An 11906-nucleotide genomic window follows, 5' to 3' on the forward strand; every position below is an offset into this window, starting at 1 on the left:
AAAAATATATATTCAGCATGAGTCTCATTCTACAAAACAAAAAATGAACAAAATGTACATATGTGTATAAAAATAATTATCTTTATTTATTTGAGAGAGGGAGAGAGAGAGAGAGAGAGAGAGACCACAAGCAGGGGGAGGGGCAGAGGGAGAAGCTGACTCCCTGCTGAACAGGAGCCTGATATGGGGCTCGATCCCAGGACCCCATGATCATGACCTGAGCTGAAGTCAGACGCTTAATCAATGGAGCTACCCAGGTGCCCCTTAAAAATAATTATCTTAAAAGGAGATATAAGATACCAAAAGGTTGAAATGCAGTTACCTTTATTATTTTTTTAATTTAAATTTTAGGTAGTTAACATACAGTGCAATATTGGTTTCTGAAGTAGAATTCAGTGATTCATCACTTATATACAATACCAGGTGCTCATCATAAAAAGTGTCCCCTTTAATGCCCATCCCCCATCCAGCCCATGCCCCATCCACCTCCCTCCGTCAACCCTCCGTTTGTTCACTATGGTTAAGAGTTTCTTATGGCAAAAAAAAAAAAGAGTTTCTTATGGCTTATTTCCCTCTCTCCTTTTTTTTTCTCTTTCCCCTTCCCATATGTTCATCTGTTTTCTTTCTTGAATTCCACATATGAGTGAGATCCTATGGTATTTGTCTTTCTCTGAATGACTTATTTCACTTAGCATAATACACTCTAGCTCCATTCATGTCATTGCAAATGGCAAGATTTCATTCTTTTTTATGGCTGAATTATATCCCATTATATATATATATACATATATATATAATATATGTATTATAATATATATATACACCACATTTTCTTTTTTTTAAAGATTTATTTATTTATTTGAGAGAGCGAGAATGAGAGAGAGAGAGTACATGAGAGGGGGGAGGGTTAGAGGGAGAAGCAGGCTCCCTGCCGAGCAGGGAACCCGATGCGGGACTCGATCCCGGGACTCCAGGATCATGACCTGAGCCGAAGGCAGTCGCTTAACCAACTGAGCCACCCAGGCGCCCTACACCACATTTTCTTTATCCATTCATCAGTCAATGGACATTTGTGCTCTCTTCATAGCTTGGCTATTCTCGATAATGTTGCTATAAATATTGGGGTGCATGCATCCCTTTAAATCTGTATTTTTGTATCCTTTGGGTAAATATCTAGTAGTGCAATTGCTGGATCATAGGGTAGTTCTATTTTTATTTTTTTTTTTCAGATTTTATTTATTTGAGAGAGAGAGCGAGAGAGCGAGCATGAGCGGGGGGAGGGGCAGTGAGAGGGGGAGAAGCTGACTCCCCACTGAGCGAGGAGCCTGACTCGGGGCTCTATCCCAGGACCCTGAGATCATAACCTGAGCCAAAGTCTGACGCTTAACCATCTGAGCCATCCAGGCACCCCAAGGCAGTTCTATTTGTAACATTTTGAGGAACCTACATGCCGTTCTCCAGAGTGGTTGCACCAGTTTGCATTTCCACCAACAGTGCAAGAGGGTTCCCCTTTCTGTGCACCCTCACCAACACCTGTTGTTTCTTGTGTTGTTAATTTTAGCTATCCTGATGTATGAGATGGTATGAGAGGTTTTGATTTGTATTTCCCTGATGATGAGTGATGTGGAGCATCTTTTCATGTGTCTGTTAGCCATTTGGATATCTTTTTTGGAAAAGTGTCTATTCATGTCTTCTGCCCATTTCTTAATTGGGTTATTTGTTTTTTGGGTGTGGAGTTTGATAAGTTCTTTGTAGATTTTGGATACTAACCCTTTATCAGATACGTCGTTTGCAAATATTTTCTCCCATTCTTTAGGCTGCCTTTTAGTTTTGTTGATTGTTTCCTTTGCTGTGCAGAAGTTTTTTATCTTGATGAAGTCCCAATAGTTCACTTTGGCTTTTGTTTTCCTTGCCTCAGGAGAGGAGTCTAGTAAGAAGTTGCTATGGCTGAGGTTTTAAAAAGGTTGCTGCCTATGTTCTCCTCTAGGATCTTGATGGTTTCCTGTCTCACATTAAGGTCTTTCATCCATTTTGAATTTATTTTTGTGTATGGTGTAGGAAAGTGGTCTAGTTTCATTCTTCTGCAGGATGCTGTCCAGTTTTTCCAACACCATTTGAAGAGAATGACTTTCCATTGGACATTCTTTCCTGCTTTGTCGAAGGTTAGTTGACCATATAGTTGTGCATCCACTTCTGGGTTCTCTATTCTGTTCCATTGATCTATGTGTCTGTTTTTGTGCCAGTACCATACTGTCTTAATCACTACAGCTTTGTAATATATCTTGAAATCTGGAATCATGATGCCTCTTGATTTTTCAGAATTGCTTTGGCTATTCAGGGTCTTTTGTGGTTCCATACAAGTTTTAAGATTGTTTTAGCTCTGTGAAAAATGTTGGTGGTATTTTGATGGGGATTGCATCAAATGTGTAGATTGCTTTGGGTAGTATAGACACTGTAACAATGCTTGTTCTTCCAATCCATGAGCACGGAATGCTTTTCCATTTCTTTGTGTCCTCTTCAATTTCTTTCATAAGTGCTCTATAGTTTTCAGAGTATAGATCTTTTATTTCTTTTTTTTTTTTAAAGATTTTATTTATTTATTTGAGAGAGAGAGAATGAGAGAGAGCACATGAGAGGGGGGAGGGTCAGAGGGAGAAGCAGACTCCCTGCCGAGCAGGGAGCCCAATGCGGGACTCGATCCAGGGACTCCAGGATCATGACCTGAGCCGAAGGCAGTCGCTTAACTATCTGAGCCACCCAGGTGCCCCAGATCTTTTATTTCTTTAGTCAGCTTTATTCCTACGTATCTTATTGTTTTTGGTACAATTGCAAATGGGATCAATTCCTTGATTTCTTTTTCTGCTGCTTTGTTATTGGTGTATAGAAATGCAACAGATTTCTGCACATTGATTTTTATATCCTATGATTTTGCTGAATTCATGTATCAGTTCCAGCAATTGTTTGGTGGAGTCTTTCAGGTTTTTTATGTAGAGTATCATGTCATCTGCAAATAGTGAAAGTTTGACTTCTTCCTTGCCAATTTGGATGCCTTTTATTTCTTTTTGTTGTCTGACTGCTGAGACTAAGACTTCCAGTACCATGTTAATTAGTAATGGTGAGAGTGGACATCCTTGCTTGTTCCTGACCATAGGGGAAAGGCTCTCAGTTTTTCCCCCACTGAGGACAGTATTAGCTGTGGGTCTTTTGTATATGGCCTTTATGATGTTGAGGTATGTTCCATCTATCTCTACTTTGTTGAGGGATGCTGTATTTTGTCAAATGCTTTTTCTGCATCTATTGACAGGATCATTTGGTTTTGTCCTTTCTTTTATTAATATGGTATATCACATTGATTAATTTACAAATATTGAACCACCCCTGCAGCCCAGGGATAAATCCCACTTGATTGTGATGAATAATTCTTTTAATGTACTGTTGAATTCGATTTGCTAGTATTTTTTTTTTTTTAAGATTTTATTTATTTATTTGACAGAGAGAGAGACAGCGAGAGAGGGAACATAAGCAGGGGGAGTGGGAGAGGGAGAAGCAGGCTTCCTGCTGAGCAGGGAGCACAATGCGGGGCTCGATCCCAGGACTCTGGGATCATGACCTGAGCCGAAGGCAGACGCTTAACGACTGAGCCATCCAGGCGCCCCGATTTGCTAGTATTTTATTGAGAATTTTTGCATCCATGTTCATCAGGGATATTGGTCTGTAATTCTCCTTTTTAGTGGGTGTAGATGTTATTTCCTCTTTCAATTTTTGCTTACTTATATTTTATTTAATAGAATTAATGTGTAACTTCTATAACATGGAAAATTATTTTTAAAAAACCATTTTATGATGATGATCAAAATTACTGCTATAAATCAGGGGTGCCTGGCTGGTTCAGCAGGTAGAGAATGTGATTCTTGATCTTGGGGTCATGAGTTCAAGCCCCACTTTAGGTGTAGAGCTTACTTAAAAAAAAACAAAGAGGGCGCCTGGGTGGCTCAGATGGTTAAGCGTCTGCCTTCGGCTCAGGTCATGATCCCAGGGTCCTGGGATTGAGTCCCACATCGGGCTCCCTGCTCCTTGGAAGCCTGCTTCTCTCTCTCTCCCTCTCTCTGCCTCTCATGAATAAATAATTAAAATCTTAAAAAAAAAAGAAAAGAAAATTTGGGGTGCCCATCTGGCTCAGTTGGAAGAGCCTGTGACTCTTGATCTCAGGGTCGTGAGTTCGAGTCCTATGTTGGGTGTAGAGATTACTTAAATGAATAAAAAAAAAACTTTAAAAAGGGGAGTGCCTTAGTGGCTCAGTCAGTTAAACATCCAACTCTTGATTTCAGCTCAGGTCATGATCTCAGGGTCGTGAGATCGAGCCCTGCATCAGGCTCCAAACCGGGTATGGAGCCTGCTTGAGATTCTCTCTCTCGCTCTCCCTCTGCCCGTCCCCCTCCCCTGCTCTTGCATGCTCGCTCTCTCTCCTAAAAAAAAAAAAAAAACAAAACTTATTGCTATAAGGCAATTCTGAAAAGTGTGTATTTCTAGGAGTTAAGGTGTCTCAGAGTCTGCTTCCAAGAGACAATAGGATAGTTGAAACAAACTAATCTTAAATGACTACTACTTAAGAAGAACTAAAATCTAACATCTCTTAATTAGTAGTGTAAAGAATACTAAGGGGAAGAAAATCCTATAAAATTAATACCTATATTCTATTTGTTCTAGAAATATCATTAACAAGCATTTCTAGTTCATTATCTTTCACCATTGTTTTTAACAAGAAAGAAGAAAAAATATTTTAAAAACAAAAAATGTGAAATGAGAACATAAATACCTTATGAGCCAAGTGGAAGAGGAGGCGGTTTTGAAGTCGGCTTTTTGGAGCTGGAAAAAAACGTTCAAACCGCTTATTAATTGTCTATGGCACTTAGTCCCATGCAAGAATGACATGAGACTCAGATAATCTTCCCAAAACCTTATCTGTGTGACCCTGATATGTCTCTACTATAGTATATACTATTTTAGTCTGATCTCTACCTGCAGTAGCAGCAACGGCATGAGGAACCAGGAAAAAACTGTTCTCTTCTTCCCCAGCACTTGTTCTACTTGCTTCTATCATGGTGACCCACAGCTCAGGACGCCACACATACAGTTCCAGTAGCAGCCCATTGCTGTGCTGTTCACACACTGACCAAACACTGGAAATAAAGTTATGTTTATCCCAATTCATGTAGAAATCCATGTCATTCAGCTGTTCTTCCAAGTATTCTTTGTCAATTCCTTCTGAAATCTCCTTTTCTTCAATTATATGGCCTTATTTTCTTAAATACTAGCCCAATCTCTACTCCACAGATCTTTTAGCATGATAATCTGCCACACTGAAACAGTCAACCAAGCGAAAAGGTTAACACCTTTCAAGTTCCAAATCCACTTTGCACTGTTGAAGAATTTTCCTAATTCTAGATACCTAACCCTACATCTTTTTACAGAAAAAACTCATACTTCAAAGCATTAAAAAGAAAAAAATTATATGGAAAGATAGATAGCTACCTTGATCACTTTCTATGTGTCTAACACTATTCTAGGCACAGATAAAGTCTAGAAACATGAGATAAATATGTAACTTAAAGGTCCATATAACTAGATTAAGAAAAACTACATGAATACACAGGAAACAGTTTGGGTTCAAATGAAGAAAGGCTTCGAGTTCCACATGATCCATGAATTTGAGCTGGAATAGTTCCTATATAGTTCCTAAATATGTATACATCAGTTAATTCTCTAAGAATTCTATCCTGGAATATATTCTTCCCTAACAAATTTCCTAACAAACATTCCCTTGCCCAGTTTCTCTACATTTCTTTGAATTTAATTTGATTCATACTCTCATTATTCTTAATCTTTCCTCCCCTGTTTCTCTTTGCCCTATTCTTATTTGCAAGTTGATGTCCAATTCTTCTTAGACAGCTGTCAGGACAAGTAAAGCAAATGAAAACAAGTCTAGATTCTTCAAGCAGAAATTACTTGGCTTCTCACTCAGAAGCAGGGAAAACAGCTATAAAATCCACATCCCTAGGGCTTAGACAGCTACCTCCAACTCCTACAACAACATGAATATCCTACTATGAGGGAGCCTAAAAAAGATAACATGCCCTTTTTGCTTCTCTCGTCCTGCTTATCTTCTGTAGCTTCTGGGGTGGTGGGGTGGTGGGGTGGGGAGAGGAAGCAGCACAGAGATTAACTCTCTCTTTAAACATAAAGTTGCTCAGATTCAATGTTCTTTGAAGATTAAATCTATTTTCTAGTTTTCTTTTCTTACAACCCCAAGATCAAGAGTCACATGCTCTACGGAGTAAGCCAGCCAGGCGCCCCTATTTTTTAGTTTTCTAATTGCACTTGGTTTTTCCTCAATAGAAAAAGGAATTAAATGTTTTAAAATCTCCAAAATAACTCATACCATTAGTGATGAATACTAGATATTAAAAGGGGCCATTTTACCTTTAAATCCAGCGGCTTCAGCTTGTTTATACATCCCGAGAAAAAAGTAGGTACAGGCTAGGTTCACCCAGACTTCAGGATTGCAATTTTCCTCTTTTGTCACATTTTCATATTCCTGAAATATATATTAAGCAGGGATCTCATTTCAGCAGTAAAGCAATCGATGAGCAATTCCTCTATAATGGAATAGGATTTCTTACTGAGATTGAGCAACTTCGCATTTAGGGAATCCTATATGCTCCTCAACTATTCTGCACCGGCAAGGTTAAATACTGAAGCTACAACTCAGTCCTACCCATGGGGGGCTGGGGGGGAGGGGCTGTTGTCCACATAATCTTTTTTTTTTTTTAAGATTTATTTATTTATTTGAGAGAGAGAGAGATGCACACCGGGGGGGAGGGGCAAAAGGAGAAGAGAATCAAGCAGACTGCATGCTGAGTGTGGAGCTGGATGCTAGGCTCGATCTCACACCCGAGATCATGACCTGAAACTGAGTCTGACGCTTAACTGACTGCACCACCCAGGCAGTTTTTTCCACTTTAAACTTGTTTTTTTCTCTCCTTTTTAACACTGATACGGGCTAACAAATAGCCGAAATGAAAAATAACTAAAATATTTTTTATTTTTGCTAACTTAAAAAGACAAACAAAAGGGGTACCTGGGTGGCTCAGTCGGTTAAGCTTCCAACTCTTGGTTTTGGCTCAGGTCATGATCTCCCGGTCATGGGATTGAGCCCCGCATCTGGCTCTGAGCTCAGTGTGGAGCCTGCTTTGGATTCTCTTTCCCTCTCCCTCTCCACCCCCACCTCAAAAATAAATATATAAATAAATAAATTCTTAAAAAAAAAAAGGAGGGACGCCTGGGTGGCTCAGTCATTAGGGTCTGCCTTCGGCTGGGGTCATGATCCCAGGGTCTCGGGATTGAGCCCCCAGTCAGGCTTCCTGTTCACAGGGAGCCTGCTTCTCCCTCTCCTCCCTGTTCGTACTCCCTCTCGCTATCTCTCCCTCTCTCAGATAAATAAAATCTTTACTTTTTTTAAAGATTTTATTTATTTATTTGACAGAGAGAGAGAGAGAGCACGCAGGCAGAGGAAGAGGGAGAAGCAGGCTCCCAACGGAGCAGGAAGCTCAATGCAGGGCTCAAACCCAGGACCCTGGGATCATGACCCGAGCTGAAGGCAGATGCTTAAGTGACTGAGCCACCCAGGCACCCTATAAATAAAATCTTTAAAAAAATTTTTTTTAGGGCGCCTGGGTGGCTCAGTTGGTTAAGCGACTGCCTTCGGCTCAGGTCATGATCCTGGAGTCCCTGGATCGAGTCCCGCATCGGGCTCCCTGCTCGGCAGGGAGTCTTCTTTGCCCTCTGACCCTATCCCCTCTCATGTGTTCTCTCTCATTCTCTCTCTCTCAAATAAATAAATAAAATCTTTAAAAAAAAAAAAGGAAAACAAAAGATACCTTATAAGAAATGCATAGGTTCAGTTAACTTAAAATCTGATAACCTTAATATACTACAAATATCATTTCATTCTAATTGTTTTCTGGCTTTATTTATTTGGCTTTACATTTTAAAAAGGCATTTTTTCCCTGACAAGAACACTTTCTGAGATTTACTTTGTAACTATGTTTTCCATATACTCTTACTATTTACCAGTATATACCAGATACCTTTGATTATTTTTCTTACTACTTTTGGGCTACTCTCTCTCCCCTATATCTTTCACAAATACTACCAGCTTCTATTCTGTCCTTTTCATATCTTCCCTTTGCCCTCACTGATTTTGTTGTTTTTGTTTTTCGTCATACCTCCTCATTACTTGATCTTGGACATTTAATTTTGATTATGCATGTGCTATAAATATCCTAAGGTTACATTTGGGGGGTAAGAACATGTGGGAAATGTTTAAACAATTTCATTTATGCTTTAAAAACTGCTTAACAAAAGTCAACTATAATTTTATCTAGATTCATATTCCTATAGATTGCTCATTACATAGATGCTGTTTACAATGACCAAGAAAAACAACTTTCAAAACTCAACTTGCACAAATATAAAGATAACCTTTCTTATGTCTAAAATTAACCAAACAAAATAAAAATGAACTTTTTTTTTTTTTTTTTTTTATTTATTTGAGACAGAGAGAATGAGAGACAGAGAGCATGAGAGGGAGGAGGGTCAGAGGGAGAAGCAGACACCCTGCCGAGCAGGGAGCCCGATGCGGGACTCGATCCTGGGACTCCAGGATCATGACCTGAGCCGAAGGCAGTCGCTTAACCAACTGAGCCACCCAGGCGCCCAAAAATGAACTTCTTTTGAGAAAAGCATTATGGAAATTTTATCAAAAGGGTTTATTTTTCTTCTGAAGATTTCCTTAAGAAATACTAATATTAATATTTCGAACAATCTCATTAGTATATATCTAAAAGCAAAGAGTAAACAAGGCATTCATATATATATATATATATATATACATATATATATATATACATATATACTTGAGCTTATATAGAAGATTTCTGAAGCAATACATCAAACAAGAGCCAATGGTTGCCTCTGTTAACAAAGAAATAGGATTGCGGAAGGCAAATAGGTGATGTTTTTTTCTTTTTACTTTGTTCCCTCCTGTATTGTTTGAATTTTACCAGGAGCATGTATAATTATAATACAAAGCTTAATAACTTTTTCAAAATCCTTGTGTTGTAATTTTTTTTTTTTTACTAACCTCCAAAGCTCTCTTGTAGTCACCCAGGTGAAAAGCACAGTATCCAATCCACAGATTAGTATCAGCTTCTTGTTCCCCAACATGACGTTTGAACTTCAGGTTAAAATTTCATAAAAAAAGACAAGAAGAGAAATGAAAGGAAAAGAAAAGACAAGAAAAGAAAAAAGAAAAAAGAAAAAGACAGACAGACTTTGAATAAACCGTCAATTTAAAAAACTGCTATGTTGGGGTGCCTGGCTGGCTCAGTCACTGGAGTGTGTGACTCTTTTTTTTTTTTTTTTTAAAGATTTTATTTATTTATTTGAGAGAGAGAGAATGAGAGAGAGCGAGTACATGAGAGGGGGGAGGGTCAGAGGGAGAAGCAGACTCCCTGCTGACAGCAGGGAGCCCGATGCGGGACTCGATCCCGGGACTCCATCCCGGGACTCCAGGATCATGACCTGAGCCGAAGGCAGTCGCTTAACCAACTGAGCCACCCAGGCGCCCCTGGAGTGTGTGACTCTTGATCTCGGGGTTTTTAGTTTGCATCCCACACTGGGTGTAGAGATTACTTAAACATAAAATCTTTAAAAAAATTAAAAACAAACAAAGAAAAAACCCTGCTATGTTAAACTACTGATAAACAAATCAGCAAGGAAATCGCAAGAACTAAAAGTAAGACAATACTGTTTAATTAAGACTATACCTAGGGAACTCAGCACAATTACTTTTTTTTTTTTTTTTTAAGTAGACTCCACACGCAGCATGGAGCCCAACGTGGGGCTTGAACTCACGATCCTGTAATAAAGATGTGGGCCGAGATCAAGAGTCTGATGCTTAACCGACTGAGCCATCCAGGCACTCCAGCACAATTTCCTTCTGTCACAGAAACGTATGTTTTTTTGAATGTTGCAACAACAACAGAATATACATTTTATTTATTCCAAGAAGCATCATCAAATGCTGGAACAATTATTGCTGCAGAGCAACTGAAGCAGGCTATATTGAAACAATGTGTATAACTGTATGATCTTCTCAATTCCTTTCAATGTTAGGAATTAAAAGAATTTTAATGTTTGCTTTATACATTATTCAAGAAAACTGTAGCACAGAGAGGTTATTTCTTAGACATTCACAAGATGAAAAATCTAGTTCACTTAATATTTCCAGTTGAAAGAAACATATATTTTCAAATATTTCACATTTGTTTTCCTGTATTTACTGACACCTTATTCCAGAAAGTATTTAAGAGTTATCCCCATTACAATTTTGGGGGTTATTAAGGAACACGAGATTTATGCAAAGTATCTAATGCCAAATAACTGAAGGTTAGAGAGATTAAGCAATGAACTCAAGACCACCACAGCCAGGGAAGGTACTAGCAGGGACCACCACAGCCCACTGACTCCACCACCTGTGTTCTCACCCTCCATGCTCTACTGTCTTCCAACTCACACTTCAAATCTGTCCTAGTGGTGCACACATATATTTATTCATAGGTATGACCTTTCACTGAGAATAAGCCATTAAATCATTCTATTACTCTTGAATAGGCTTACCAGGGCCTATCAGAATTAAGGATATTTAGAAGACTGGTCTCATTTATGTCCATTGTGAAAAAATATTTATGAATTCCCCAGTGAACTGAAGTCCTGTTCTGGAGGAAAGGAGTGAGGCCTTGAAGGAGGAGTTTGAACTCCCATGGTAAGGTGAGAGTTTTCCATTCCACAGGCTGATAAACCAAAAAATTGGTAAAAAATTAAACAGGGAGCCAACACATATTTATAGATCATTGGTATAGAACCCTAGGTGCCTTGACTATTACAAAATGAAGACATCCATTAATACTTTTTGGTCTAGAATAAGAACTTACTCCTGTAGTTAACTCCATAACATTAGAAATCTTCCTTTCACAAAATGCTGTGGATTTGAGTACAGTGTCTTAAGTCTGAAGAAATTCTTATTTGAAGGCTCCCTGAATTTGCTTCAGGAATTACCTGGAACCACAGGAAAGCTCATGAGACCCCCTTCCCCCAAACACAGCAGTTCCCACCCCCATACATCATGGCACTGTGACTGCCCACCTAAGAATGTAAGCACAGAATAGAGCCTCCCTGACAACTTAAAAACAGTGTGGGATTACACAGTAAGGAAAATGTGGTCATCGTCTTAAAGAAAAGAGAGAAGAGAAATAGGGACTGATAAAAATTAGACATATGGGGCACCTGGGTGGCTCAGTCGTTAGGGGTCTGCCTTAGGCTCAGGTCATGATCCCAGGGTCTTGGGATCGAGCTCTGCATCAGGTTCCCTGCTCCGCCAGAAGCCTGCTTCTCCCTCTCCCACTAACCCCTGCTTGTATTCCCTCTCTCGCTGTCTCTGTCAAATAAATAAATAAAATCTTTTTAAAAAAATTAGACATATACCTACCACTGAGTCTGTTGATTTACAGAGCTAGAAGGTCTTTCCAAGTCAACTTCCCTACTTTATTTTTTTTAAGATTTTATTTATCTATTTATTTGAGAAAGAGAGAGAGAGAGCATGAGTTGGGGGGGGGGCAAAGGAGGGGGCAGAGGGAGAGGGAGAAGAAGACTCCCCTGCGAGCAGGGAGTCTGATATGGGGCTCGATCCTAGGACCCTGAGATCATGACCTGAGCCGAAGGCAGACACTTAACTGCCTGAGCCACCCAGGCACCCCCAACTTCCCCACTTTAAAGATAAGAAAGCT

The 11906-nt window shown here is 39.3% G+C and overlaps 1 protein-coding gene across 1 annotated transcript in view; it reads right to left on the reverse strand.

Annotated features, from left to right (window-relative positions):
- The window catches only part of IFT56 (intraflagellar transport 56), a 49664-nt gene that overhangs the window by 34204 nt on the left and 3554 nt on the right, over window positions 1-11906 (reverse strand). The window contains exons 4-6 of the mRNA XM_081800903.1: window positions 9203-9295; window positions 6481-6595; window positions 4817-4866 (exon numbers count right to left, since the gene is read on the reverse strand). Coding sequence (XP_081657029.1) covers window positions 4817-4866; window positions 6481-6595; window positions 9203-9295 — 258 coding nt within the window. The remainder of the gene's footprint in view (window positions 1-4816; window positions 4867-6480; window positions 6596-9202; window positions 9296-11906) is intronic.

This window comes from Leptonychotes weddellii, chromosome 12 (genome assembly GCF_054177405.1).
Source record: "Leptonychotes weddellii isolate Sample4059 chromosome 12, ASM5417740v2, whole genome shotgun sequence".
Lineage (NCBI taxonomy): Eukaryota > Metazoa > Chordata > Mammalia > Carnivora > Phocidae > Leptonychotes > Leptonychotes weddellii.